General features: G+C 36.6%; 7 protein-coding genes across 21 annotated transcripts; 5 read left to right on the forward strand and 2 right to left on the reverse strand.

Moving 5' to 3' along the window:
• Positions 1-1,647: 1,647 nt before the first annotated feature.
• LOC112493781 lies at positions 1,648-5,516 on the reverse strand. 3 transcript variants are annotated; one of them, XM_025080907.1, is made up of 4 exons: positions 5,379-5,431; positions 5,107-5,246; positions 4,570-5,027; positions 1,648-4,481 (listed from the first exon to the last, which is right to left on the reverse strand). In XM_025080907.1, exons 1-4 carry the CDS (start codon positions 5,410-5,412, stop codon positions 1,871-1,873), a joined length of 3,243 nt encoding a protein of 1,080 aa, XP_024936675.1. In that variant the 5' UTR covers positions 5,413-5,431; the 3' UTR covers positions 1,648-1,870. The 3 variants fall into 3 exon arrangements, with proteins under 3 accessions (XP_024936675.1, XP_024936677.1, XP_024936676.1); XM_025080909.1 differs by lacking the exon at positions 5,107-5,246 and having other exon boundaries at positions 5,379-5,516; XM_025080908.1 differs by lacking the exon at positions 5,107-5,246 and having other exon boundaries at positions 5,364-5,442.
• A 144-nt stretch (positions 5,517-5,660) lies between these two features.
• Positions 5,661-8,305, forward strand: LOC107263788 (lipase member H-A). Of its 3 annotated transcripts, XM_025080910.1 has the most exons (7): positions 5,661-5,802; positions 5,921-6,277; positions 6,831-7,079; positions 7,299-7,478; positions 7,747-7,903; positions 7,991-8,108; positions 8,172-8,305. In XM_025080910.1, exons 1-6 carry the CDS (start codon positions 5,694-5,696, stop codon positions 8,106-8,108), a joined length of 1,170 nt encoding a protein of 389 aa, XP_024936678.1. In that variant the 5' UTR covers positions 5,661-5,693; the 3' UTR covers positions 8,172-8,305. The 3 variants fall into 3 exon arrangements, with proteins under 3 accessions (XP_024936678.1, XP_015586846.2, XP_015586845.2); XM_015731360.2 differs by lacking the exon at positions 8,172-8,305 and having other exon boundaries at positions 7,747-7,932; positions 7,991-8,084; XM_015731359.2 differs by lacking the exon at positions 8,172-8,305 and having other exon boundaries at positions 5,705-5,802; positions 5,875-6,277; positions 7,991-8,134.
• Positions 8,306-9,442: 1,137 nt separating this feature from the next.
• Positions 9,443-11,558, forward strand: LOC107263787 (neuroendocrine protein 7B2). Its single transcript, XM_015731358.2, has 5 exons — positions 9,443-9,580; positions 9,859-9,959; positions 10,028-10,409; positions 10,485-10,672; positions 10,768-11,558. Exons 2-5 carry the CDS (start codon positions 9,888-9,890, stop codon positions 10,837-10,839), a joined length of 714 nt encoding a protein of 237 aa, XP_015586844.1. The 5' UTR covers positions 9,443-9,580; positions 9,859-9,887; the 3' UTR covers positions 10,840-11,558.
• Positions 11,559-11,708: 150 nt separating this feature from the next.
• On the reverse strand, positions 11,709-12,939 carry LOC107263786 (TATA-box-binding protein). 3 transcript variants are annotated; one of them, XM_015731356.2, is made up of 5 exons: positions 12,711-12,939; positions 12,528-12,634; positions 12,219-12,462; positions 11,954-12,152; positions 11,709-11,892 (listed from the first exon to the last, which is right to left on the reverse strand). In XM_015731356.2, exons 1-5 carry the CDS (start codon positions 12,807-12,809, stop codon positions 11,816-11,818), a joined length of 726 nt encoding a protein of 241 aa, XP_015586842.1. In that variant the 5' UTR covers positions 12,810-12,939; the 3' UTR covers positions 11,709-11,815. The 3 variants fall into 3 exon arrangements, with proteins under 3 accessions (XP_015586842.1, XP_015586841.1, XP_015586840.1); XM_015731355.2 differs by having other exon boundaries at positions 11,709-12,125; XM_015731354.2 differs by having other exon boundaries at positions 11,709-12,152.
• An 88-nt stretch (positions 12,940-13,027) lies between these two features.
• Positions 13,028-14,814, forward strand: LOC107263783 (intraflagellar transport protein 52 homolog). The gene is made up of 6 exons (XM_015731351.2): positions 13,028-13,277; positions 13,346-13,563; positions 13,637-13,745; positions 13,803-14,085; positions 14,152-14,400; positions 14,493-14,814. The coding sequence occupies exons 1-6, from the start codon at positions 13,144-13,146 to the stop codon at positions 14,760-14,762; spliced, it is 1,263 nt and encodes a 420-aa protein (XP_015586837.1). The 5' UTR covers positions 13,028-13,143; the 3' UTR covers positions 14,763-14,814.
• A 98-nt stretch (positions 14,815-14,912) lies between these two features.
• Positions 14,913-17,776, forward strand: LOC107263784 (nuclear transcription factor Y subunit gamma). 2 transcript variants are annotated; one of them, XM_015731352.1, is made up of 6 exons: positions 15,140-15,162; positions 15,391-15,523; positions 15,587-16,054; positions 16,163-16,327; positions 16,393-16,612; positions 16,881-17,776. In XM_015731352.1, the coding sequence occupies exons 1-5, from the start codon at positions 15,140-15,142 to the stop codon at positions 16,564-16,566; spliced, it is 963 nt and encodes a 320-aa protein (XP_015586838.1). In that variant the 3' UTR covers positions 16,567-16,612; positions 16,881-17,776. The 2 variants fall into 2 exon arrangements, with proteins under 2 accessions (XP_015586839.1, XP_015586838.1); XM_015731353.2 differs by lacking the exon at positions 16,881-17,776 and having other exon boundaries at positions 14,913-15,162; positions 16,393-16,668.
• A 2,353-nt stretch (positions 17,777-20,129) lies between these two features.
• LOC107263811 (eyes absent homolog 4) lies at positions 20,130-27,129 on the forward strand. 8 transcript variants are annotated; one of them, XM_025081030.1, is made up of 10 exons: positions 20,130-20,735; positions 20,793-20,898; positions 22,915-23,036; positions 23,151-23,316; positions 23,407-23,587; positions 23,675-23,810; positions 23,902-24,003; positions 24,077-24,351; positions 24,440-24,896; positions 24,966-27,129. In XM_025081030.1, the coding sequence occupies exons 3-10, from the start codon at positions 22,925-22,927 to the stop codon at positions 25,145-25,147; spliced, it is 1,611 nt and encodes a 536-aa protein (XP_024936798.1). In that variant the 5' UTR covers positions 20,130-20,735; positions 20,793-20,898; positions 22,915-22,924; the 3' UTR covers positions 25,148-27,129. The 8 variants fall into 8 exon arrangements, with proteins under 8 accessions (XP_024936798.1, XP_015586903.1, XP_015586905.1 ...); XM_015731417.2 differs by lacking the exon at positions 20,793-20,898 and having other exon boundaries at positions 23,905-24,003; XM_015731419.2 differs by lacking the exon at positions 20,793-20,898 and having other exon boundaries at positions 23,905-24,003; positions 24,077-24,342.
• The last annotated feature ends 23 nt before the right edge of the window (positions 27,130-27,152 follow it).

The raw sequence follows: 27,152 nt of genomic DNA on the forward strand, positions 1-27,152 counted from the left end.
GGTCACGTTTCAAAACATCGCTCAGATTGATTTCATCGATTATGCCCTCCAAGGTTGAATAAGAATTGAGCTTTTCAATGTAAACGATTGTTTCGTAGCATCGGGATGCTGGAGTGGTATCGAGTAGATAGAAAAAGGCCGAGATTCACCATTATAAGGGAAGCCATAAGGGGCTGTAAGGCTGTTTCTTTTCTTAACACAGTATAGATGCTTCAATTACTACGCCCCTTTTGGGGATGAAGAACACAAACTCGAAAATTCTTATCGAACTCACCCCTCCTATAAAGTACCCGTATAATAATTATTATACACCATGGCAGAGGAGGGTTGCGGGTATTTAAAAAATCATTGTTATACAACATTATTTGATTTTTCAAAATATAGTTATAAATTTCGGTTAAAACCTTCCAAGATTTATATCGATATACACTCATCCTCTGATGTTAAAAAAAAAGTTGTAAGGAAAAAGAAAAAGTGATTTATCAAATTTTATAATTTATAATAATAATAGGCTCTTCCTATATTGACATTATACGGGTACGTTATAAAGATTTGAGCTTGTGAAAATCCTACCCCAAATCTACCCTTCCCAAGTATTACGTTATAAATCTTAAATAGCCCCTTGAGAATCCCTGGTGATCCGTTGACGTGTGAGCTAACCTTAATGTGTTATGCATCCCGAATAAGAACTATTATTATGAAGCATCCCTTATCAGTGTCCGATGAGTAAGGATTGTTCGAGTCCATCGTTAGATTTCAGAAGCCAACTCGCATTGTTACAAACACAGAGTCAGCAGGGGGTAGGCACCCTCAGCGGTTGCCAGGAAATATCGATCTGCCTCGGATGCTGCTGTGCTCAATGGTTGGTATAATACCTTATCTCCACTTCGGTCCTGCTTTGCCCCAAATATCTCATATTTCCCTATCCCAGTTACCACCCTTCTAGTGCAATAAGTGCGTCTCGAGTGTGCGAAGAAGAAAGCGGAAAATAGTTATTTAAAAAAAGCAAGCCCTTCCCTGGAGTTCCGTCACGTTGGTAGCATCGTAAATAAAATTCCTTCGCGCCTCACGAACAGATGAGTCCCTTCGAAAACAACCCTAGCCATCCCTTATCACAATTCAATTCGAAACCTTTACGAAGACAACTAAAAGAGACACCCTCGAGATCCAGCGAGTCCTTCGTTTAAGGAATAACTGCTTTGGCAATCCGTCCTACGGGTAGCACCTTAGGACGTATGTGTATACGAAATATGGGATACTAAGACACGAAGTCATTCGTGATTCGTTCGACAAATTGTTTTAATTAAGTCTATTTGGAAATTAAGTCTTTATACTTAAGAGAGTGTTATATTGCCCACGACGTCGTGTAACGACGATACGACCGGAGGGGTGATACTTCGTAATGGGCACTGCAAGTGATAGAGGGTTCGTTGTCTATTGTATACCGAGAGACACCCTTATATATAAAAAGACCCCCATGAATATTTTATAATCATAAGAGAGGACTTCTCAAATTCATATTGAATAGTGGACCCAGATGAAGTCTCAACCCATTGGACATTGAGTCTGTCACGATGCCTGTCAAACCCGAATGCACCCAGAGAGTGGGAATGTTCAGTTCAAGTCACGTGGAACTCAAGTGACCCTAATTGACCGAGCGTTCGAGCTCCATTTATTTAACTAAATATTTTGTACTTACAATTATTAACAGTTTTTATCAGTTCTTGATAAATCATAACGATCCATTCAATGGGAAATATTATTTGGGAATTGTGGTGAATATATAGAATTTGGGTGTTAGTGTTGAGAAATTTCTTAACATTGAGAGGAATATATTTTTTTATTATTAAAACAGGATTTTAAGACTGCTTTATTGTTTGTCCATGCAAGGAATTGACGTTCTACTGACTTCATAAATATCGTCAGGTTTATAACGTTTTAATAATGAATACTTGACGTTCCTGCACAGCCTTAAGTATTGTGACAGTCGTATTTTAAAATTTGTTTCCAAATTATCCAACACCTGTTTGCTGCTTGAACTCTCGTATTTCCAAACGTTTTTCGATTTCTTATAACATCCGTCGAAAGGTTCCAGTCGATGGCAATAATCAGAATCGGGTATTTCTCCATAGCTTTGAAGGTACGGACGATATTCTGTTCCTTGACAGGAATCGGTATCCGTTTTAGTTTCATTCCTTTCAATTGTAAATCCACTAGTCGCGTTTTCTTTATTATAACCTTCACAATAGAAATTCAGTGGATAATATGGCACCCCGTAGCCATAGTGGTAGTCACCTTTGAAGAGTTGACATCCGTCCCTAGTATACCAGGGATCATTCGAATCCTGTGGCAAAAGAACTTGTCTCGATGACGTATACATGCTAGGGAATTTTTTGCTAGACTCGGAATTGCAAGTAAAACTGTAAAAATTGTTTCTGTCATAATTGCATCCTCGACCATAATAACAGCTGCAACGACTTGAGTAATTTTGACGATCGTATCTTATCTGTCTGAAATAATTCTTCTCGGTATCATTTTCAAAAATTCTCGTATTTTTGATCCGTTTGGATTTTTTTATCGATTGGTTCTTTACTTGACTTTTTTTATTGGCAGGTGTCAGATGATCACTGCCAGCTGACAATCGTGGCGAATGACCTGGCAGTTGGTTGAAGTAAACATTGTGGCGACTTTTATCGCGAGACGTTGATAAGGATTTTTGAGATTTGGAATGATCCTTCGTAGAAGATGATCGACCGGTCCTTCCGTTGGAAGTACTTTTGTAATTTTTATCATTCGATAGTAAAGTCTTTGAGGTGTTTGTAGACTTGTCGCGTTCTAATAATCTTCGACAAAGTTTCGTTCTGATCAGATATTTTATCTTGTCGATTGATCTTGTTGAGAAAGCGTCGCGGAAGTTTGAAGTTTTTATGAATTTTTCAAACGTAGTACTGTTACTTTTTAATTGTGGCTTACTGTTAGATGCTCTTTCATTTATACTTTTTATATCATGAGACTTATAGACATTACTTTTAGTATGATTAATTTTACTTAGATGTGATTTTGAAACATCCTTATTGATAAATGAAATTTTTGATTGACAAATTTCTACTCGCATACTAACCTGAGACTTCTTAGACTCAGAATTTGCTTGTGTCGCATTTTTATTGCAAACATTAAATTCATGAGATTTTAATGTCTGTCTTGAACTATCGAATGATCCTTCATGTATTGTCGACTTGTCCAAGGACTCGAGACTCTTTACCTGCCTACATTTACTATCCTGGTGGCATACTCCTAAAGAATCCCTGGAATCTTTAATGATCTTGAGTGGAGAAGGGTCTGTAAATGATATGATCCTAGTGACGTTTGACTCCAAAGAGATTGCAGATCCCTTTGGTACCAGATCAATGTTGATGCCCTTAGAGGACATTTCTGGGACCAATGTCTGAACGGATTTTGATTTTAAACGATTCTTAGTCGCATTTCCGTCCAAGGATTTCAAGTACGAAACATCCTTGACCGTACACCCGAGCGCATCCTCCCTTTCATCCTTTCGCAAAGGCTCAGACAATAGGAGATCCATTGAAGGACATCTACAGTGCGAGTCACATTCCACGAGCTCAGCTTCCGAAAGATCGTATTTCAACAAGTTATCAGTTTTTTCTTCAGTCCTAGTAATATCTTCTCTTATCTCGGTAGCTTCAGTCTCCGTATCCTGAACGGGTATGATCTTCTTGTTATCCCTGGTGCGAGTCCTTTTAGATAATTCTTTATAAGTAGCCACTCGAGCGACAAACAAACAGACATTGGTCTTCTTAGGACCTCGTGGTTTCAACTTGAATTTGATATAATCCTGCCTAATTTCACAAAACAAGCAAAACTCTTTGATATTGCTACCATCCAGTCTGCTAATCACGTTATTGAGACAAGAGGTGACGTTATAAATACCATTTTCAAATTTTTTTCTAGCCACAGAAAAATCAAAGACAGACAACGACAAGTCTTCCTTGATAATTTGACAAAGGAGATCTTCGTATTTACAGGGTAAAGCCAGGCGAGAAGATTTCTTTGATTTTCGAAATCTCATTCCTTTCCCATTCTTAGAATACATTTTCATTATGTGCAACTTCAAGCTCTCATTTTTCCAGTCAGCCTTTGGATGTTTTGTTCTATACGTCAGGCATGAGGATTTTGTACAGACACTGCTTCTTCCTCTGTAAGTCTTGTCACGAGAAAGTCCACTGAACATATTAGATCCGTCCTTTAGAGACGTTAACAGATCTTCATTAACCTCGAAGTAATTAAGTGAATCCTCATCCTCGTGTTCCAGCTTCAAATTACTTGAATGCTCATAAGTGGCTGATCTCTTAGGAGCTCTCCGTTCTTCTTGTCTGGTATCAGCCATACCAGACCCAGTCTCCACATCCAGGTCACTACCAAGATCCTTAACAGGAACATCCGTAATGGGTGAACTGGCAGATCTATAAAAAGTAAATATTTGTAAATGCCCTTTAACGACAATTACAGGGAAAATGAAAGGTTTCAAAATAATTTTCAATGATAACTCACGTTGCGCAATCGGTATCGACCCAGTAATTTTTCTCGGTAATAAAATTCCATACGTTTGCATAGCTCAGTAAATTCTTCTCTATGTGAAGAGAATCTAATTCACGACAAACCCTGTTCAGCCTGTTGTTCAGAACTATTGAGTTGACGAAGGAAGTGATGAGGCCATCCTTGATTCCATAATTGAGGAAATGTTTCGTAGCCTCTTCCAGGACATCAACATCCTTGTATTTTTCGCAAAGTGCATCCAGTGGATCGCTCCAACTGGTCGCTAAATTTATACACTTTTTCAAATACGACAATTCAGATTCTCGACTCGCATTGTCTCTATAGACGAAATCCTCGAGGCCAGTGTAAATCCTATTCTCTAGGCTGGGCACGAACAGGGTTTTGATCTTGTCAATGTAAGGACTGCATTTATCAAAGTCGAATCTCTCAGATATGCGTTTGAAACTGCGATTCTGTAGGGTTAAAAATATTAGATCAGAAGTCACGTTTTGGGACATCGAACGATCGAGGGAAAATTGCCCTGGCAATTACCCTATGTGAGGAAATGAAACAGGGGTGAGAATTAGCTAAATCGACGGCACGTCGATCGAAGTCGACGGCGTGGAAGTGGTAGATTTCACAGGATGATACATCGCTTTTGTTATTCATTGTCAATAGATAGAGGGTTAATACTGACGAGATAAAAAAAAATATCTTATTAAACTTTCCAATATTCCTAATACACTGTGTTCTCGTTAAGGCGAATTTAACAAACTGGTAAAGAAGGTTAGGTATGGAGCAAATCGTACATCATTTTTTGTTACCTGGACATTCTTTGTATTTTTTATTTCCATCCATTTCTGATCTTCCGTCATGTTTTAATTTAAATATCGGTATATGTAGTATCTCAGAGAATTTCGTATTAATTGAAATGTGTCGATTTTAGACTCGCTTTCACGAACTTTTTGCACAGTTGATAATTCATAGACCGATGGCAATCGATTTTTTGAAAAGAAAAATCGATCAATCGACTAGAAAAATTATTCTTGATTTTTAGGTCAAAGATGTAGCAGTCTATGAGATATTCTTAAAGTCGTAGAGTATCGATGCTCTCAGTGATGTTATAAAAAATAAATTTCATGAATATCGTATTAATTAATAAAACTTTGACATTACCAAAAAGAGAAATGGATTTTCTCCAAATCATTTACTTAACTCTAATAACAACGTTATTACAAAACTCTCCAGGTACATTCCTTATTCATAATATAACCATAACTGTAATTACTGACTCAAACGTACTTAAATATGCTTTCACAGCTACGATAGCTAATTTCCAAATTATAAAATATACCTACCCCAACAGAATGTTCAACGGTAGACAACAATTCATCGGTATTAAAAATTATGAATGACGTCTCAAAAATGTGGCACTGCATAACCGAAAAGCACGAGGATATAATCCCTAACGAGCACAACGTGTTCTTTAGACTGTATACAAGAAAAAATCGCAACCATCCAGAATTACTGATATTAAATATCGAAAAGGAAGTGGAAGCTCTCCGTACAAAAATGATAAGACGTCGAAGAGATTCGTTTCTGCCGTTAAATAAAAACGCCATAATCCATTCCCGATACTTCGTACCCAAAGCAGAAACAAAGATCCTCATCCATGGTTACTCAGAGACTCTGTCAAATACAAAGATGATAGATATAAAAAACGGTAGGAATTAAATTGAAATAAAAGAATTAAAAAATATCCCCCCCCCCCCCCACCCACCAGGTCACGTAACTGAATTACAGCAACAACTCGTTGCATCAGCAAAATTCAGGGTTCGACAAACATGCTAATGTGTTTTACGTTAAGTGCGTGGGTGGTTTGGCCTGGAAAGGGATGAAGTTCAGTGGCGAAGGGAAAAGGCTGTAGAGGTCTGGATATATCGAGGAAGGCGGGAGGGATGGATGTAAAAGGGAGTAAAGGAAGGGAGACCAAGAGACACCCCATTTCCGGGGCCTGAGGTGAGACGGGTACCCCATTCAGATAGTGGCAAGAGCTTCACTGCTCCAGGATCAATACTCCTGACGCCGAGTTGGAGCGTAACAACCCCTAGCGCCTATGTTGCATACCTACCCCCAGTAGGAGTATTCGACTCGTACGTCCCACGGAGACTGGCCTTGCTATGAGAGGAGACAAGCTGGCTCCATTTCGAGAATATGCAGCGCCCCTGTAAAAGACGTATAAGACGTTAATTAATTACGATGCGTAATGTTTTTAGGTTATCTGGAAAGAGGCGAATACAACGTCATCCTCGTAGACTGGGGACTCTTGACAAACAGCACGTGCTACATGCACGCAGCCAAAGCCGTCTCGAAGGTGGGAGTCATGATTGGAAGACTTTTGGATCAACTGATACTGTCCGGAGTATCCCTAACCTCAATGCACATTATCGGGTTCAGTCTGGGCGCTCACGTTGCTGGCTTTGCCGGGAAGAACGTGAAGCTTGGTGTGGTGAAACGAATTACCGGTAATCTGATTACTATTATATACCATAGAGTATAGTGATTGCCGATGATTGATGTTTGCTGTGACAGTTTGCGCCATGGACATAAAATTATTAAGGAATCACTGTCGCAAAGCATCAGCCAATGAAAATCGCCTGTATATACTTACATTCCCAATGGAATATTTTGAAATCGAGCTACCTGACACATAAACGTCGTCCTCTATCGGCGAATTCCCACAGGTCTAGATCCTGCGTTACCGATGTTCATTGCTACGGATTCCACGAATCGCTTACACCAGAGCGACGCGGCGTACGTCGACATAATTCACACGTGTGCAGGAATCCTCGGCATCAGAAGTCGCATTGGACACGCCGACTTTTACCCTAATGGCGGATTCCAACAAGCCGGCTGCTACGACGGTAAGGAATCCTCAAAGCTTTATACGTGAGAAAGTAGCTAATCTGACTATAAATAATTAATGGCCGGTTTCTTCGACTACGGATAATTTCTATCCAAGAGACAGCTATCCTCAATGCCAAGAGACGTATTTCGGATAAAGTTATCGGAAACGTTAAAGAAACCGGCCATAAGTCATATACGATCCTAACCCTCGTGGCATCTTTACGATGAGCCTGGTTGCCATTTATTTGGAGAAATTCAACTACATAACCTCACTTTGAATTCTAGTCGTCTGCTCCCATAGTAGAGCACCCGTATATTACTTCGAGTCCGTTCTCAGACCTTCCGGCTTCAAAGCATTGCAGTGCGATTCGTGGAAGCACTTCCTGGGAGACGAATGCAACAAGACCTCCTACTCTCTCATGGGCGACGCCAGCGATATTGGGTTATCTGTCGTCATATCTTCATAGCATTGTATAATTTTTTCGTTGAACTAATAATTTCTAAATGAATTTATAAATATCGATTTCAGGACTCGTGGCACCTTTTATCTGCGTACTTTAAACTATACGCCATACTGTATGAGTTTTCAAGGTCTTGGTCAGTTTGAACGCTTACATAAGGACACTAAATACAATGAATATTCCTAAGTATTAACCTTTATTGAAATATTTACAATAATACATTCTTAACCATCCCGACACCCTTTTCAGAAATTAACTATCAAGAATTAATAAGAGAATTAGTGTGTATACGATGCGTCGGTAAAGTAGAGTAAATAGGGTGTTTGATTGCACGAAGCGGCCGGTTACCCAGGGGATAAATGCTTTGCTTTGATCTTTCGTGCCTTGTTTGAAATCTGGTTTGCCATCAGGACATATAACCTAACATAACATAATATACCCCTTCGCTTCGAAATATACTAGGATGGATTTTATCACGTAACCCCCAACGCTCACGTAACAAATACTCTGTAACTCTGTCCATGTTATTTTATCATATTGTGATATTCGATGTGTATAACTTGGAGAATTGGTCTGTTCAATTAACTGTTGTACAGAAATGCAGAAACAACCATGATCGTTAATACCGTCATTGCGAAGATCCTGGGTGTCTCGTTTTACGTCGATAGTGATGACACTCTCAGGTTACTTGACGTTTCAGGCTGGGTGACCGGAATTACAGTTCACAATGTCTCATTAGTAACCGTGCAGATGGATTGGCTGAGTCTAGAATACGACAGACGTCAGGATATCTGATTGTGAGATGCAATTATCTGGAATGCTCCGAAAACCATGATGCAATAAAGACACCCTCGTCGATGCTGTCACTTTTCCCTCGCTGTTCCGGTATTTTCGATCCTACGGTGAGAATTCGATCCTTCATCTCTTTATCACGTTACTCCAATTCCTAAGGGTTAGTACTTGAGTTAATTATTCAAGGTATTGAAAGAGCTCGTTGAAATTGAGGTCAAGGGACAAATATCTTTAACGGGATATAATTTTATGTGAAATCCTTAAATTGTTCTCATCCACCTGATTACTTTGTCCAGGTATTCTTCATCTATTTGACTAATAAATTTGGGTTGATCAAAATTCATTTAACTTCAATACAGTGTCTTCCTTATAACAAACTGGGGGTACGTCTTGCGTCCTGACTTCGTTGTGCCTCGTGAAACCGTAACTTAGTAAGAGTGCCAAATCACATTTCTTTTTTTGTTAATAGCATTTTTTTCATAGGAGAATTAAAGAATGCATTTAAAGTGGAGAGTGTATCACGTATTAGAGTGATCCGATTTTAAACAGATTGACAGATCGGCCTTAATCAAGTGATAAATGACGTCATCGCGTAAAAGCTTGGCTACGAAATGACCTTTAAGAGTAACTTGGTTTACGGTTTATATGGGTTGAGAGGAACGAGACTTCGAGGAAACGACGGAAGAACGGCCGGGGGGGAGCCACGTAGCGTGAAAACTTTGATCAATACTTTGGTACCTGTCGGGACCGCTATGGCGCTTTTCTGTGCGACGAAAACGTCGCGTGTGGCTGACGTGAAAACGAGATCGTGCAAACCCTCTCAAGGACCTCCTTACAGCTGGTCTTCAGCCAACCATTATTACACGGTGAGGACATTTTTTTAAGACGGCTACGAGTCTATAATCAAGTTTTAACTTTTGCAAATTATCTATTAGAATTATTGTTTGAACATTCATTTTTAAACCAACTTTATGTATGTACCTCGTCACTTGCTAAATGACGTTAACGGCTTATTAAAAATAAATATTAACATTTGGAGGTATCGATATTATTTAATGATGAATTTTTAAAACTTAAAAATATAAGTTTTGGCGATTATTTTATGGCATCTAATTTTTGTAACGTATCTCAATTTTAATTATAGGTGTTTCTGCGAATAACGAGATTTTCAAAATGATCTGTGCTATAGTAATACTTGGAACTATCGCCATGGTTCATGGTACCGTGTATATGCCCCCTATGAAGGTAATTGTCCTATGGTGAAATTTATAATAATCAATGTCTAATAATTTTATTTAATTTCCTTGTAATAGGAACACTTCTTCACGGACATGCTGTTTCGTGAGTTGGTCGACCGGATGGGTAACGAATTAGTAGACGCGGCTGATTCCTATTTAGAACTTCAAGATGGTTCGCGAGTGACTAATGAGTATGAAAAGGCAAAGGAAATTCCAGCTGAACTTCCAATGGATTATGATGGCATTGATACACCTAATCCGAATCCGAGCATTCGGGACCAAGAGTACCTTCAGCATAGTTCTCTCTGGAGTCATCAGAGACTCCAAAATGGGGAGATTAGTAATGACAGACATAGAATCCAGCCTGGTGGCTTGAAGGGTATTAAAGATGAGAAAACTGAAAGCAATCTTCCAGCATACTGCACACCACCAAATCCTTGCCCAATTGGATACACAAGTAAGTCTGATGGATAGGATTGTCTATTGCATTGTATACAGTTAATTGTTATAATCTACATAATTTTTTTGACAGGTGAAAATCATTGCATCGTTAATTTCGAAAACACAGCTACCTTCAGTCGGGATTTTCAAAGTGCCCAGGACTGCATGTGTGACACTGAACATATGGTCGATTGTTCAAACGGAATTGAAAATAATAATGCTTTATCCAACATGCACATCTCTAACTCTGATTTCGATCAAATCGTCGAACAATTTCAGGTAGGTACTATCTTCAAAGATTTAAAAAATGATTGTGTAAAAATTATTCAAAGTCATAAGGTGCTCATATTTCATTTATTTTATTCTCGTTTTAGGAGGAAAATCCATTCTTCCGCGGTGAGAAATTACCAATCGCAGCCAAAAAGGGGATAAACGTCGGTTACTAAATTATAAATAATTTCGTCTAAATGAAATCTTTATTCAAATTTTTGATTGATACTTTCCAAAGAGAAAAATGCTGGTAGTTTTTCTTTTATGGAATATAAAGTACAACGCTATCAGATTGGTACTAAACATTCAAAAAGCTTTGTCACATAATACAATAACGCGGCATATGTATATACAGTGCTATTCAGGATTTCTATCAATTATTATGATGGATCATCTACAGCTGGTACAGCAGCTCGGAATAATACTATATGTATATGGAGTCAATATATTAACGAATAGTTTCTTCAAGCCTGGACCAAAGTGACACAAAGTTAATGATGAAGGGTATTTAAGATGCTTGAAATATGCCAAATATTCTCAAGGAAGGTACACCAAAAGTTATAGGGGCGTCATATGAAGCTGTTAAATCTTGGGATTAAATAAAAATAAATTGATAGCCATTTGAATGAGAAGCAGAAGTATTCTAAAAATATTAATGAATGCAAAATCAATTTGCTTGAACATTAAAATAATGCTGAGGAAATATTTTGTCGCGACAGTGAAAATATTTTTTCTCCCATTGAGCATCGTGCCATATCAAGGAATTAAATTAAAACTCAAATTTTTAACATAAAAAATATGTAAATGTAATCTGAGCATTATTTCCGTGTAGCGATACGCTGTGTCCAGAGGATATCACATTATCGATAAAATATATTTTATTATTTGTCAGTTATATTTTATTTTTATATAACATATTGATGTTCATGTAATTTTATTTAACAGGTTGAAATATATAGATATTTTAGAACGGCTATCCTATTTATCTTTACAATTCCATAATCTGAAACTGTATTGTTGCTTGTAATAATCATTCAAATTACCCTTTTCATAAGTAATAATGCATTTATTAAAAAATTGTAATATACAAAAATTAACAAGAAATATGGCTAAGTGAATGTTATTTAACATTAAAGGAAAATTGAAAAACTATCATTGTTTTCTAAAGCTCTTTAATATTGGATGTATATTTGTTATAGCATCTTGTAAGTCGTTTCGATTTTTCGCTCCTGAAATGAAACATTAATGACAAAATAACATCTACAAAATTATTTATAAAAACGGCCTCACCTGTTAAAACTATTTTTCCATTAACAAATATTAGTAAGACTACCCTGGGTAAAACCATTCTATATATTAAACCAGGAAACAATTCTGGTTCATAGCTGGAAAACTGCCCATGCATATGATTTAAGTTTTCCAATTTGACTGGAAATTTCAAATCACACGTAGCAACTATGTTCTGTATTTTAAAATTAATGAATTTTACCTGTAAAATATAGAATTCAATTTATCGAAATTTACCATTTTAAGAGCAAAGCAGGTGATCACTTACTGGAAAACCTAATTTCTGAATAATCCTAGCAAACTTTCTAGCAGCTAAAAAAGAATCCTCCTCACACTTTGCACCAGTGCAGACCAATTTCCCAGACCTAAAAATTAATGCTGTTGCTCTAGGACTTCTTATTCGCATAATCAATCCTGTGAACCTGGCAGGATTATATTCAGAATTTCTAGTTCTAGTATTGATATGCATCAGCTTCAGTTCTGTTCCCAAATTAACAGTTGATACAATATTTCTATAAAACAAGTTAAATATCAAATTAATACAAATTACACTACGTGTCACCAAAATTAAACTTACTGTAAACAAGGTTGCATGACTTCTTTTTTAGTGGAAGCAGGAATCATTGGATTCATCAATGATTGAGGATTAGCACTTTGCGAAGTGCTCGGCCTCGGCACGTTCGTCTTTAATGAAAATCATTGTTTTAACATTTCATATATCACCAGGATAACCTCTCTTATACCATATTAGGTTGCTTACCGAAAGCGGTGGAGCCATGGATCCATCTTCATTCATGTTTTTCGCCGGATTATTCAGCAGCCTCTTCAATTCATTATCTCCTTGTGTCATCGAAGTCATTTTTTGCAAAAAAAAATGTTTTAAAACGAATAACGGAGCAGCCAACAACACGACAAACTGACATTCAGATCCTGAAGCAGTTCACAGCTGTCCACAGCTGTCTTACAGAACCATTTAATCGATTACCATGGTTACAGGCTGCAGCATAATCACTAGATGGCGCACAAATTCGTAAGGAGAGAAACATTCATAGTGATTGGTTCTACGCCAACCAACTATCTTTGTGGATTTGATATGTAAAAGTTGCCAAGAGCAACGACTAGACATTTTATATGGCATTTCTACGTTGCTGTTGCTTGACTAGACAGTGTACTTCAGGATATAATTCAATAAAATGAGTTCAGTTTACAGTGGTAGCGATAGCAATTCTAACATTATTATTTTTGATACATCAAAAAATGAAAGAAGACTTAACGAGGAATTCAAAATACTACAGAGAAGACTAAAGCCTAAATGGAAATTTGTCGAGTTTGTATTAACTACTCGTTTTATGCTATTAACAAAATCTTGTTTATCTTTAATTATTATTGTTTCAGAAACAATGACGTGCTCTCGCAGGAGTCACTTGCTAATGGAAAAGTTTTAGTACTACCAGGTCCGCGAAGTAAATTTACAGAATTGGAAATGAATTCTATAAGAACATTTATAAATTCGGGTGGTAACGTTCTTGTTATGCTGGGGGAAGGCGGGGAAAATAAATTTAATACGAATATTAATTTCTTACTCGAGGAATTTGGAATAATGGTAAATAACGGTAAGGATTAACAATAATTACTAGCTTAATCGTAATGAAAAAATATTAATTAATCGATTATATATATATATAGATAGCGTTGCACGTATGAATTACAGTCAAACCCTTCATCCCAAAGAAGTTTTGATTTCTCAAGGATTATCAAACAAATCAATATTCGTAAGAAATCGTGACGAGTATATGTAAGTTCTATAATATAAAAAATATTTTAATTTATTCTAATCAAATTCATTTTATAGAGACTTAAAATTCCTCTATCCATACGGTGCTACCCTAAATGTTGTACAACCATCTGTAGTCGCTATATCCAGTGGATCAATCGCGATACCAACGAACAGACCAATTTGCGCATATTATTCGGCAAAAACCAATGCAGGTAAAGTCGTCGTTTTGGGTTCATCAAGAATTTTAACAGACGCATATATAGAGAAGGGAAAAAATGATTCCTTGCGAGAGATGCTTTTCGAATTTTTCGATTCGGAAGGGCCCGTAACTAAAGATGTCCAGGTGGACGACGTCGACGTAAGTTTGCAAACGGGAAAATATATAAAATATCTTGCTGATATAAAATCAATTAATAATTTTCAGTACTGGGAATATAATTTTGTGCCTGATACTACGCAACAAGCAGAAAATCCAAAAGTCTGCACACAGGATTTGGACAACATTGATATACCTCGAGAATATACGAAATTATTCAAGCATCATTTCTACTCTATTAATTTAAATATGGTTCCAGCATGTATAAAGGCTTATGAAGTTTTAGGTGTTAAATACGAACCACTCAGTTTAATCGCTCCGCATTTCGAGACGCCATTACCTCCTACACAGGCATCGGTGGGTGCACATAAATCCTTTGAATATAAAACAATTCCCGATAATGCACGAATATATAACGTTTCATTATTTTTATTTATTTCTATCGGTAGGTATTTCCACCAAATTTTCAAGAACTTCCGCCACCTGCTTTAGAACTGTTCGATCTGGATGAAGCATTCAGCTCGGATTTGTTGAAGTTAGCGCAGTTGACTAATAAATACATGGCGGCAAAGGATCATTCGAATGAGACCGAACTAGATTATTATATACGCGAATTCGGCGGAATTATAAGAACTAATGGTTCTGGTACATTCACTTCAAAAGAAGTACTCAACAGTATTTTTCAAAAGTTAAGTAACTTCAAGAGTGTACACAATTAATGGATTTTTAGACCATATAATATAGACTGAATAAATATTAGTTATTTCATTATTTGCTTGTTCCCATAGATATTCCTATTAAAATTAGTCACAGGATGCATTAGTCTGAGTTGATATTGTAGAGAAAGAATTTATCATGTAATTTTTAGTCCATCTAGCGGTAAAGTGTTGACTAAATTGCCTGCAGGATGCTCGGATGGCTGAGAAGTTTCCGGCGCTAAAGTTATCAATTTTCTCAAGAACGATTCTTGTCACCGAGACGTATATTGAGCTTTTTTTAAAGCGGATTATCAATATTATCTAGTTATAAGCAACACTATGTTTTTCTTTATTTGAATACTTATATCTTAGACTCCTGTGAATAATACGACTGGAAGATGTCCGTGTTCTTTGTTAATGCGTAAGTATAACCGCTTGTGTTTACCTTTTTTAGCGTAAATTGCTTTATTTTAATTTTTTGTTATCGTAGTGGTGTTTGAAAAACATTAAAAGATTCTTTGACGTGATCTAAACCGCACAGTTAAGAAAATACTTTTCAATCTCTTGTAGATCTTATAGGAAATACTAAAATACCGTTATAGTAAGGTTAGGCAGCCTGTTACTAATTATGTCATTATTTTTACTTCAGTAATCAGGATAGCGAAGTGGAAGGAGATTCAAATGGCGATCTTCAAATTGCATCACCAGGTAACTCGGAGGCCCAGCAAGCTTTGACTCAGTTCTGGCCAAAAGTTACTGAAGAAATCAAAAAGATCACCACGGTAAGAGTATTTCACTGATAGTGTCTATCCTGAAAGCCATGACATTATTATTCTTTTTTATAGATGGATTTAAAAACCCAATCTCTACCACTAGCAAGGATAAAAAAAATTATGAAATTAGATGAAGAGGTGAAAATGATTAGCGCTGAGGCACCTATGTTGTTTTCGAAGGCTGCAGAAATTTTTATACATGAGCTAACGCTTAGAGCTTGGGTTCATACGGAAGATAATAAGAGAAGGACTTTGCAAAGAAACGATATAGCTATGGCAATAACAAAATATGATCAATTTGATTTTCTTATTGATATCGTACCTAGAGATGAATTGAAACAGAGCAAAGCACAGACAGATAGTACAGTTCGCACATCCATGAATTCTGATCAAGTACACTACTATTTTCAACTAGCACAGCAGCAAGCTTCAGCTAATCAAAATGTTCAAAATAATGGTACAACAACGCAACCTATACAAATTGTACAGCCTTCTACAGGGCAAATTCAAACTATCAATATTGGTAGTCCTGTGGAACAGGTGAGACCGATGTATTACTTATTAAAATAATTTATTGTCCATGATGCTAATAAATAAAATGTTCTCTCGTTAAAACTAATTAAAAATTATATTATGATTAAATTTCAGGAAAGCTCCAACACCAGTACTACTCAAACAGTTACAGTACAAAGTCCGCAGCAAAATAGTGGTCAGCAAGTTATCCAACTTCAACAAACTCCAACTTCTCAAACTGGAGGAATACAAATTGTGCAACAGATTGTTACACCTAATGGAGAAATCCAACAAATTCCTGTGAGTGTTATTGACTTTTTGAAACATTGAACACCTAATGACAATATATCATTCATTCATTTTAGATACAATTAACACCACAACAACTGCAGATGATCCGAATGCAAGTACAAGGCGGGAGTAATCAGCCAATCATAATTCAAGCAGCACCTATACAAGCGCAACCACAGCTTATTCAAGTAGCGCAAAGTGGCCAGGCTCCTGTGTTCTTACAAACCAGTGGTACAGATAACGAATAACGTAGATCAATTATAAACACTCGACTTTTACGTGAAATGCGATCAGGTATAAAAATCTATATAAAATTATTTGGAATGAAATAAACATTTTTTAAATTATTATTCAAACGAATTTAGATCCTTCCAGGGCTTTCATACATTAATTTAATCATACTAAAAAGAAATTCATGATAAAGGAAATTCATGTTTTTATAAAATCATCTCTTGTCCCATATCTATTTCCTAATATACAATATTTTATTGCACATCAATATTTCCATGACATATTATTATTTACAATATTATTACAATATTTCCTCAACAAAAATCAATAGGTATTGACTCAAGATTGTCACCGGCTATAGCGCGTTATTCAGACTCCATTGAAGCGAAGCGAAGTGAACTGAAGTGAAGTAAAGTGAAGAATAAAGATAAGCAGCGAACGCAAGATGTAATCTGATTCGTGCGTCGCGTTCTTTGGCTGCGCTAGCTGCTTCGCATGACTGAGCTCAGGGCTGGCTGGTGCAACTTGTATTATGTTTCACGTTGCTGCGGTTCTTGTCTGGCGAGTCTCAGGACTGAGAGCCTTCAACAGCTTGAAAATGTCGAGTAACAATAATTGCAGCGAGAAAATTTATTTCATATTAATATCAAAGCACATGCTAACGCATATCCTTTTTACTCTGAGAATAACAAAAATAACGGGTGAGTGATTCGATGCGTGACAAGCCAAACATTTCCTAGAGTAATAACACGTATTTTCTTATCGATGATTTAATATTAAACATAAACGAACGTGCCACAAATTATATCAATGACGATATAAACTAAGAAAATCGGATTCAGTGGGCCTAAGATAAATGTTACTTCATACATTTATATTCAGCCTTCAAAGAATTATTAATAACTAAAGAACCTTATTTTTTAATCATAAAACATAATGTCACGTTATCAGAGATCACAGTTTTTGCATACAGCCACTTTGTATAATCCTTACATTCGTACGGATATTCATAAGTGAATGAAAAAAAAATTAAATGAATTTTCTTACCGTGGTGACCGGCATTAGCATAATTATCTCGAGGATCGATCGGAATCCAGGAGATATTCAGGAGTTCGTTCTACCTGCGATTTGTCATTTAAAAATTTAATCCGTTTAATCTAACAAGGCGCCAATACAGCCACCATTTAAGAATTATTATTCATCCAAATAGATATAATTCTAAGAAAAGTTACAACTGTTGCGTCATTATAATATTTCTTCAACCTACAAGTTTCTATACCCAAAGATCTTTCATAGGAACAAAGACAAATATACCTATTATGATCAGACGATCAATACAAATATTATCCACTCGTATAAATTGCTGAGTCCTTATCCAGCTAAGATTAGACACCAACCCAATCGATCCAATACCCCACTAAGGTATTTGAAGGGGTGAAGAAAAGTGAGAAAGAACAAAAAAAGTTTCCTCTCTTTCTCAAATGTTCCCTTGTACTGATAACAATCCACAATTCCTGAAAAATGTTCTTTAAACACTTATAACTGACAGTGCAAGATACAATAGTAGTAATCCCATATTGTAATAGTGCGACAATACCTGTACTAGCATTCATATAGGTAGTAGTAAAAGAAAAAGAAGAAGCGTCAAAAGTATAAGAGCAGGGAAAGACCAAGAACGAGAAGATAGCAGCGTCGCAACAGTCCCCTAAAATCCTTTTGTTAGCCCAGAACAAAGTATGCTCCATTTAGTGTAAGGACGAGGGGATCCTGGTTGCCGGGGGAACGCCTGGCATGGATGCATCATTGCATTATCGGCGAAGACTCCATAGCCAGGGATGTTCCTGATGGACCTCCCCGTAGCATATATACTGACGAACCACCCCGATCTCTACGCCACTGCTGGGATACTCGGATTTCACGACATGTTTACAAAGATCCTAGAGATAAGTTGAGAATGGCCGCCCCAGCCCCATACCTCCTCCATGGGTGTAAGGTGACAGCTGCCTGCGCCTGCGTTATACGTGTATATATATAGTGTATACAACGTTACTTCTATATGCTTATATACTATCCTATATACATTATACATCTATATGCAGCTATATTCACCTACTTTATATATAATATACCAAGTATACACCTCACTTAGCCTCGACTAAACTCGCTCGCTACAGGACTTTTACCTCCCATGAAACATTAATACCTACCGGAGTAATTCTCTCTGTTACATTTCTGTGGCTTATCTAGCCAAGCGAACATAACCAAGTATCTTACATGAAATGTACGTGCGTTACGGCGTCGATTCGATCCTGAGTTAACTTACTTACAGAATTGTTCCGAGGCTTCGTCTGTCTGGCTGCCATTATATCATAAAGGTACTAACCCCCGTTTCACCTACTTGGTAGATGTCGACGCCATGTCTTGGGCTTCCAGCTCTGTGGCTCGCTCGACTCCTGACCAATGATTCCCTCGCATTAGGGTAGCGTCCACAGCACTTTTCGTAGAAGAACTTCGTCCGTGCTTCGACACGCTTCGACGGATGCGCGTTCTGTACTCCTGTCTAAGGAGTCTACCTTGAAAAAGGTACAACACAATTTTTTCAAACATTTCCAAGGATTCCCGGAGTTCGTTTTACCGTGAAAATTTATAAGCTACAAGGATTAGCTGTGCTTAGGATCTATGGTCCCTTCTATACTTGGATGTTATTATGTATAATCGGTAATCCCTATTGTACGACGGCATACGATCTAACGATCGTTTTGTACTATACTGATTCTGCATGGCTGCCTTTTTTTTCTTTATTCAGTTACACGTATATTTCGAAGTGAAGGATATTTTTTGGAATCTCTTAGAACACGTTAAAAAAATTGTGTAACGTTTCAAAATTTGTAAATTTATGTATTCATCTCTTTTTGCACATCTAAGCCCTCTCGGATTACGTTCCCTTAGAAATTTTCAACGATGTTGCTATTATCATATCGTAATACGTAATTATACTGTTTCCAAAGAATATCGTCTTACTTTGAAACTGTATGAAAGATATTTAAATTTCAAGATTTAAATGAGACCTGCGTAAGTTCTGAAAAAGTAGACACAGATTGATTAGACAAGACATACTTATATCATAATAAAAACTTTGTCAAGAGTCATCTCAAGTGTTTATTTATTACATGTAAAATTTAAATGTACAAATTTTTATTAAAATCACAAAAAACACTATCCACATGCAAATACCCATTATACTTCCTAATTCTATGTACCAACCAATCTACATATAGTTGTTAGGCTAGAGAATGAATTTTTTTAATTCAAATATTCCTATAATTAAAAAAAAGATGGACAATAAAAAAATGTGGATTCCCATGATTCCAGTAAACTAATAATCACGAGGAGTGACACCTATTCCAATAAGGGCGTCCCTATACACCGTTCTCCTCTAGCCGCCAACCCCTGATCACGACCATCACGTTATATTCTCTCACTCTAATTAACGTAGAGCCAGAGAAAGAGGAAGAGGTTGATGAAGAGGCAGCGGGAGAGGGGCGATACCACGTGACCAGCGGGCGGGGGTGGCTGGCGACATTTCGCATGCTCAGAACTCCACAGGCTACAGCATCACAGCCCGAGCCGATACGATCCACGATACACGAACAACGAAAGTTTCTCCGTCGTTTTGGATTAAGGAAGAGTCGCGTAGGACATTTTTGTAAGATACCTTACGCCCGTAGTACGATTAATAGTCCGTGAGCACACTTGTTTAACCTGGTCAACGCAGTTGAAGTTAACGATTTGCGAAATACCCCCGATATCATACCGTGTAATTCATCCATTTGCATCCCTCCGATAATCCCTTATCAGCACCCAACCTAGCTGCCGTTTTATCTTATCACAAAGTACGTTTTCTTATTCTATTTGTCGCACGTGTCTGCATTCTCTGTGTGTATACATATACACAGATCGCGATTAAAAGCAAACCATAGGGTGATCCTGATAATATAGAAGGAAAAGTGCGCGATGTATGCCGGGAAATGGAAAGTGAAGGACAAAAAGTGAAGAAAGTGCTGAGAGTGAGTGACGAAGAAATGTTGCAGGTGCGACAAGGTGAAGGAGTGACGGTTTATTTTTAATCGCCGAAATTCATTTGGATTACCAACACAGTACTCTACCGACAACAGACGGACATAAGGTTTGCATAATTTTCCAATTTATGTTGGAGACTCGATATTCTTTTTCTGTCTGTCAGGTTCTATCGTGACGTTTCTTTGTCCTGTGCGAAGGACGGCTTGAGTATTTGACTTGTGAAACTGGAGAGGTTAATACTGTGCGAAAAGTTTGAAATACTAGTTCAGGTACAGACAATGGAGACTACTCTGTATGAGAGGAACCATAGTAGCTTTTGTTTTATGACTTTTCAAAGTGACGTCCATCTGGTCAGCATGCGTGGACCATAAGGAACACAGAATTGAACTAGTCCATACTGTTTTTCTATCCTGGGAAACTGACCGTTGGACCTGTTCAAATATTTGTTTTACATGTTTCTGCTTAATAGAGTTTCGCACCCGTTAACACAGTACATCTGTTATGAATAACAATGCTATTGTCAAACTTGACGGTTCCACATAGGCAGCACGTGTCAAATAGATTGGTATTCTATATTAAATGAATAAGACGAAAAATGAAAAGAAAATTTTCCAGGGCCTGAACAGAATATATGTATACACAGTAAGCACATGTAAAACATGCGCAAGTTATGCATTTGATTCGGCTCGTTAACGGTAATGTGTTTTAATTGGTTGAGCGAGTAATTCCTGGTATTATTCATAGCGGAAAAGTAAGGCATAACGAGAGGTATTTTACAAAGTTATAAATAATACTCTTATTTATTATTCATCTTACACATTATTATGTGTATATGTATATTTTTTTTCCTCTGACTGTATTTCTCCAACAGTGACAGTCTGTCAAACTGACAGCTAAGCAAGTTCTTCCTGATAAAACACTGCATGCACATTTTGTCTAGATAAGCGCAACTCCTTAATCTCATCCTTGCCATCGCTGGACGAGTTTCTATTCCGTGCGAAAGAAATCACAATCCGTTAGTTTAACTACGGGTATCACATGTAAGATATTATTCGACTGTAATAGCGATACAAAAAATTCCCTAGAAAGTCGTTGCACCTTGGGAATTCCCATTCGAGACTACAGAGGTTTGGAATCAAGATAATTGTCATATTAATAGTTTTTCTAGTCTTAATAGATATTTATCTTTATTATCTGCAATGTATCTCAATATATATTTTAATGTTAAATTTAATCAACCGACTAGATGCATCTCGTGTATTATTTTTGTTAAATATACATAGTACATTTGTCGTACATTTAAATGGACCAGAAGTTTATAAGTGACAATTCCAAGGCCATTCGTATTATTTCACTGATTAATGTACATAGCGGTCAATTTTGTAGTCTGAAAAGTGGCGCTTGTGGGAAACTAGAAGATTTCAGGTGAGTGTCGTAAAGGGGAATGAGCATAGTGTGAATGGAGCCTAAGGCGAGTACCCTGTTCCAACTATAGTTCAGTATAGTCGTAAGGGCGGAGCGCAGATAGATAGTGACTTGGCAACATAAAGAATACATAATGTAAAACGTTGTGAAAGGAGATTTCATTGGCTGCTTGCAAAGGTTCATGGTGTACGCCTACCCATCTGGCCACTCCACCTCTTCGACACGCAATTGGCAGCCGATAGTATATTTTTATTACTGTGAATGGACTCTTTCGGATGAATTCAACATCTGTATAATTGACTCCATTCATTATATCTGAATTTTAATCCAATTATACAACATAGTTTATTATTCGAAACGATATCATTCTTATTGAAAGTAATAGCTTCATTGATAAAGGTGATTGAATATTTATTAGTATGCAGCGAATCTTTTAATCGTTTTATTAATAATTAATAATAGGTCCGACACAATACTCTTATACGTAACAAGATCCAGACCCTCATATCTTGAATTACTTTTTATTTAAATCTATTAAATCTATGAGGGCATATACAGGCATAAAATTAAAGTGAAAAGAAGTCTAATCCTGTACAGTAAAAGGGGATTTTATTGTATAGTATAAAATTATAGTATATCTATTGGTATGAGATTAAAGTTATTCAATTAGATTCTATATGTTTTACATACGTACAATTTTGATCAGTGGGTTGAATAATTAATTTAAAAAATTTCCTTCGTTCATAGATCATTATGTTCTGTGTTTCTTTTTTAAATCTGATTAATTATTTCATTTTTATGAATTTCCAATTTTTTTAAAATTTTGCTTCTACAAAACCTTCCTTGTACTGCTGTTCCAGGCGGAGTGATATGTTAACCGAAGACAATGACCCGACGAAACCGGCAGGGGTTTTAGACAATGCTGGTAACGTGTCTTCATCAACAGAGGCCTCGGTACAGCACCCTCGTAGTGCAAACAATGGTAGATAAAATTCCAGTCTTCAGTGGCGTAGTTAACCACTTGTAAAGATAGGGTAGTTTTATCCCTTGTCTTATCACTAGAATCGATAGTAATTTTATTGACACTATCTTACAGAGACTGAGGTCAAGAACGAGGTCCAGGATTGTCCTGAGAACGACAACGTACCTGGTGGAGAATTATATATCGATGAGAATGCTGAAGATAAGGAACAGGAATATCCGGATTCCATGGAAAAGGCAGACTACAGTACACTCTATGGAGCCAATCAATATTACAACAGGTAAATATCAGTGGAGATAAATTACAAAAAAAAGCAGTTTGGATTATCGATAATTATTTTAATATTTAATTATATGTTATTTTATTGCAGTCTCTACAGTTCACCAAGTTACGGATCTACGACTGCCTCGAAAAATTCATCGTCCCTCCAAAGCTCATATTTAAGTTCTTATACACCAAGTTCTATGGCACAGTACTCGTCCTATGCTGGATATAATACCGGATCCACAACGTTTCCAACAATAGGACAAAATATATCATCGACCTCGCAAGTACGTGATAAATTATATGATCAATGGTTAAAAATGAATTTTTCTACTTTCACTATTTGATATTCCAAATACTTTTCTTTCTTATAGAAATTGGATTACAGCGCCTACAGCACTAATCTCTATGGCAACGACAGAGCATCTTTGCAGTATCCTGGTTACTACCCAATGACTGGTTATCACGCAACCCCTACGCCATTTAACATTAGTAACATAAACTTTGCCGGTAAGATCATTAAACGTGTATAATGTTCGTAAAGATCAATTAGATACCATTAAGTTAATACTAATATAATATATAAATTTTAAATTTCAAGAAGATTCCACGAAGTCTGCTCTCAGCTTGGATACGACTTCCCACGACGTAAGCGACCTCACAGCACGGGAAACCACAAATGTCGAAGGTAACACGATTCCTGGTGAGAATTTTGTTTGGGAGCTGGACTGGCTACAAGTATAAAGTACTATAACGATGACGAATAAACGTTCCAGGGGCGACAGCGAAGCCCTGCAGACGCGGAAGGCGACAGAGCGGAAGCGGAAACAGTATCGGTTCAGCGGATACGACAGAAGCCGGTCCGGATCGGATATTTATTTGGGACCTCGATGAAACCATAGTTGTGTTCAATTCACTTTTAACTGGACAATTTGCAACGAAACACAGAAAGGATCCCAACCTGTTATCCCAATTGGCATTTAGGATGGAAGAAATGATCTTCAATTTGGCAGACACGCATTTCTTTTTCAATGACATCGAGGTGAGTGGCGTGAGTAGAATACAATATTTCTTCATCATTAATATCATGCTGTTGAAATCATTTTTCTTAATGCGGCATTGCAATTGTTCTACTTTAGGATTGCGATCAGGTTCACATCGATGATGTATCCTCGGATGACAATGGTCAGGATTTGTCGTCGTATAATTTTGCCACTGATGGATTTCAATGTGCGTCTACGAATAATGGTATATGTCTTGCTTCCGGTGTGAGAGGTGGCGTTGACTGGATGAGAAAACTTGCCTTCCGCTACAGAAAGATCAAAGAGATTTATTGTAATTATCGGAACAATGTCGGTGGCCTCCTTGGAGCTGCTAAACGAGAACAATGGCTTCAGTTGAGAACGGAGATTGAACTTATGACTGACAATTGGCTAACTTCAGCTGTTAAATGTTTGAATCTAATCAACAAGAGGAGTCACTGCATAAATATTCTAGTTACTACTACTCAGTTGGTACCAACTTTATCCAAGGTTTTATTGTTTGGTATAGGCGGCATCTTTCCTATTGAAAATATTTACTCTTCCGCTAAAATTGGTAAGTTTTTGATTATTGCTGTTGGCGATAAGTATTTAAGAACTTATATATATATATTCAATTTTATAGGAAAGGAGAGCTGCTTTGGTCGAGTCGTGGCTCGATTTGGTCGTAGATGCACATACGTAGTTATTGGTGATGGTTCTGATGAAGAAACTGCTGCTCGAGCACATAATTTTCCATTTTGGAGAATCAACAGTCATTCGGATACTCAATCACTGTACAATGCTCTGGAGATGGGATTTCTCTAACTAGGAACTACAGAGGGTATTGCAAAAAAACTTATGCCAATCAGAAAAATAGATGAACGGACGTGTCCTTGTGATTTTGAAAAAAAAAAATTAGAACGCTATATAGAATGGATCTTCATCCTTCTTTCCTTTGGGTGACTCGGGTCCATTTGTATTATTATATATTTATCGTATAAAATGAAAATTAACGATTCGACCGTCCTGCTAAATTCGCCGGGAAATGGCCAAGTTGAATCGATCGTCAGCATGAAGATCGAACTGATTGGTCCAGGGTCCATAAGTGATAAAGAATGAAAGTAATGCGTATAAAAAATGAAAATTTTATCTATTAATGAAATTTTGAATGAGAATATTAACGATCTTTTATGTGTATAGAAATGAAGAGTCTATTATCGGAATTACGTATTGTCATTAATGTACTTAACTAGAGGCAATTTATCGAGGCGAGATTTAATTCTTTTTTTTTAAACTTACTATTCCTACCTATTGCTGTCAATCTTTCCCTTCACAAATTCAATGCATATACTATACGTACTATAAGAGTCGATGTTACTTAGAAATTGTTTAAATGTTCCATAATAAAAGATTATGTATGGAACTCAAAAGAAAGAAAGATTCCATCACTCTTCTGGCGCGGTCTTTACTGGTGTAGTGGCCTATATTGATTTTTTTAAAAATATTTTCGACATTCCGACACTTGTTGCCATTCCATGACGTGGTTCGTACGAAATATCAAGCTTAGGTATAATTGTTTCTTGTACTACGCCGACAATTGTATCAGGCAACAATTTATATTTAATTGTAAGAAAAGTTTATATTCTTTATGATCGTGCACAAGAGACATGTTTGATTTATTATTCTGCTAGTGGGCCATTTTGAAAGTAAGGTTTACTTGTTACTCCATGCGGCACAAACTCTGTGCACAAATTTTTATTTTATATTAATGTATCAGTCACGAATATTGATAGAGTAACGATACTTCGTGAGTAACGATTGTATCGTTATGATGATTTGTTGACGGATGCAACAAATTTTTACGTATATCATTTTGTGAAATTATTTTTTGAATTGACCAATTTGAAAATGTTCAGGCGTTTTTGTGGAACTAAGAGAATTAAGTGAACTAAAATACATATTTAAAAAATTAATCTCAAACTCGTTACGAGTTATGAAAAACTATTTTGAAAAATTCGTAAATATAATGCTAAAGGACATGGTGTGCAGGATCGGCCTAAAAAGTATATCCATGTGATTCATGATTTTTTTTTCACTGAATGCTATTTTCCAAATTTTACATCCGAACAAGGAGAAGTATTCACGACATTCCAAAAACAGTTTGAAATAAAGTCGGACGGATTAAGTTTTTGATTAAATTATCAAGATTAAAACATAATCGTCGAAAACGAACTAGTCAAAGGGGAAAAATTCTAATTTAAAAGACGTAAGCGAAGTCGTGGTTTCTTATTCTTTCTATTATTTCTTACATTAATATTCTGAAGAAGTGAACGACGTACTAGGCAAACGAAAAAACTAAAAGGATATGAAACTTGCGTAGTATTTGTCAAAGTTGCAAAAAAAAACAATACAAAATGTCAACGCGCGGGCGACAAATTATCTGTTCGTGATTCATATTAAATAATTATTCACTTCTTCAATACTATATGTACAATTAAGGCATATTTTACGGACGAAAGGGTAACTGGTATTGCTTTGCTGTTCGAAAACAAAATACCTTAATGGATCAGTTAATCACTGTATATTAAGTTAGTAAGAGTTTGCTATAGTGTATAGAAACGTGTATGAATCATTCATGAGAGATATCAAATTCAAAAGACACGGATCAGAGTCCATTTTTAGGCTTCTGTTTGCACAGCCAATACAAACATCTCTGATAATATTATATTAAGATAATAACGAATACTATTATAACATTGACTGTTGCTATAAACTTCCAAATAAAAGACAATTTTGTTTAAATTTCATACGGCACTTTTATGCAACCTTC

This window comes from Cephus cinctus, unplaced genomic scaffold (genome assembly GCF_000341935.2).
Source record: "Cephus cinctus unplaced genomic scaffold, Ccin1 Ccin1_scaffold0160, whole genome shotgun sequence".
NCBI classification, from domain to species: domain Eukaryota; kingdom Metazoa; phylum Arthropoda; class Insecta; order Hymenoptera; family Cephidae; genus Cephus; species Cephus cinctus.

What these genes read in the sequence shown, in the direction of transcription:
- LOC112493781 (XM_025080907.1), bottom strand. Translation starts at nt 5,412, where the DNA reads ATGGATGGAAATAAAAAATACAAAGAATGTCCAG. An exon ending in AAAATACAAAGAATGTCCAG is followed by an intron (nt 5,247 to 5,378) that starts GTAACAAAAAAT and finishes TTATCTCGTCAG; the next exon opens with TATTAACCCTCTATCTATTG. An exon ending in GTCGATACCGATTGCGCAAC is followed by an intron (nt 4,482 to 4,569) that starts GTGAGTTATCAT and finishes TACTTTTTATAG; the next exon opens with ATCTGCCAGTTCACCCATTA.
- LOC107263788 (XM_025080910.1), top strand. Translation starts at nt 5,694, where the DNA reads ATGAATATCGTATTAATTAATAAAACTTTGACATTACCAAAAAGAGAA. An exon ending in GTTATTACAAAACTCTCCAG is followed by an intron (nt 5,803 to 5,920) that starts GTACATTCCTTA and finishes CTACCCCAACAG; the next exon opens with AATGTTCAACGGTAGACAAC. An exon ending in TGTGGTGAAACGAATTACCG is followed by an intron (nt 7,080 to 7,298) that starts GTAATCTGATTA and finishes GAATTCCCACAG; the next exon opens with GTCTAGATCCTGCGTTACCG.
- LOC107263787 (XM_015731358.2), top strand. Translation starts at nt 9,888, where the DNA reads ATGATCTGTGCTATAGTAATACTTGGAACTATCGCCATGGTTCATGGT. An exon ending in TGTATATGCCCCCTATGAAG is followed by an intron (nt 9,960 to 10,027) that starts GTAATTGTCCTA and finishes TCCTTGTAATAG; the next exon opens with GAACACTTCTTCACGGACAT. An exon ending in AAATCGTCGAACAATTTCAG is followed by an intron (nt 10,673 to 10,767) that starts GTAGGTACTATC and finishes TTCTCGTTTTAG; the next exon opens with GAGGAAAATCCATTCTTCCG.
- LOC107263786 (XM_015731354.2), bottom strand. Translation starts at nt 12,809, where the DNA reads ATGACTTCGATGACACAAGGAGATAATGAATTGAAGAGGCTGCTGAAT. An exon ending in CCATGGCTCCACCGCTTTCG is followed by an intron (nt 12,635 to 12,710) that starts GTAAGCAACCTA and finishes TTTTCATTAAAG; the next exon opens with ACGAACGTGCCGAGGCCGAG. An exon ending in GTCATGCAACCTTGTTTACA is followed by an intron (nt 12,463 to 12,527) that starts GTAAGTTTAATT and finishes CTTGTTTTATAG; the next exon opens with AAATATTGTATCAACTGTTA.
- LOC107263783 (XM_015731351.2), top strand. Translation starts at nt 13,144, where the DNA reads ATGAGTTCAGTTTACAGTGGTAGCGATAGCAATTCTAACATTATTATT. An exon ending in CCTAAATGGAAATTTGTCGA is followed by an intron (nt 13,278 to 13,345) that starts GTTTGTATTAAC and finishes TTATTGTTTCAG; the next exon opens with AAACAATGACGTGCTCTCGC. An exon ending in TCCAGGTGGACGACGTCGAC is followed by an intron (nt 14,086 to 14,151) that starts GTAAGTTTGCAA and finishes AATAATTTTCAG; the next exon opens with TACTGGGAATATAATTTTGT.
- LOC107263784 (XM_015731353.2), top strand. Translation starts at nt 15,140, where the DNA reads ATGTCCGTGTTCTTTGTTAATGC. An exon ending in AAATCAAAAAGATCACCACG is followed by an intron (nt 15,524 to 15,586) that starts GTAAGAGTATTT and finishes TCTTTTTTATAG; the next exon opens with ATGGATTTAAAAACCCAATC. An exon ending in GAGAAATCCAACAAATTCCT is followed by an intron (nt 16,328 to 16,392) that starts GTGAGTGTTATT and finishes CATTCATTTTAG; the next exon opens with ATACAATTAACACCACAACA.
- LOC107263811 (XM_025081030.1), top strand. Translation starts at nt 22,925, where the DNA reads ATGTTAACCGAAGACAATGACCCGACGAAACCGGCAGGGGTTTTAGAC. An exon ending in ATATATCATCGACCTCGCAA is followed by an intron (nt 23,588 to 23,674) that starts GTACGTGATAAA and finishes TCTTTCTTATAG; the next exon opens with AAATTGGATTACAGCGCCTA. An exon ending in CGAAGGTAACACGATTCCTG is followed by an intron (nt 24,004 to 24,076) that starts GTGAGAATTTTG and finishes TAAACGTTCCAG; the next exon opens with GGGCGACAGCGAAGCCCTGC.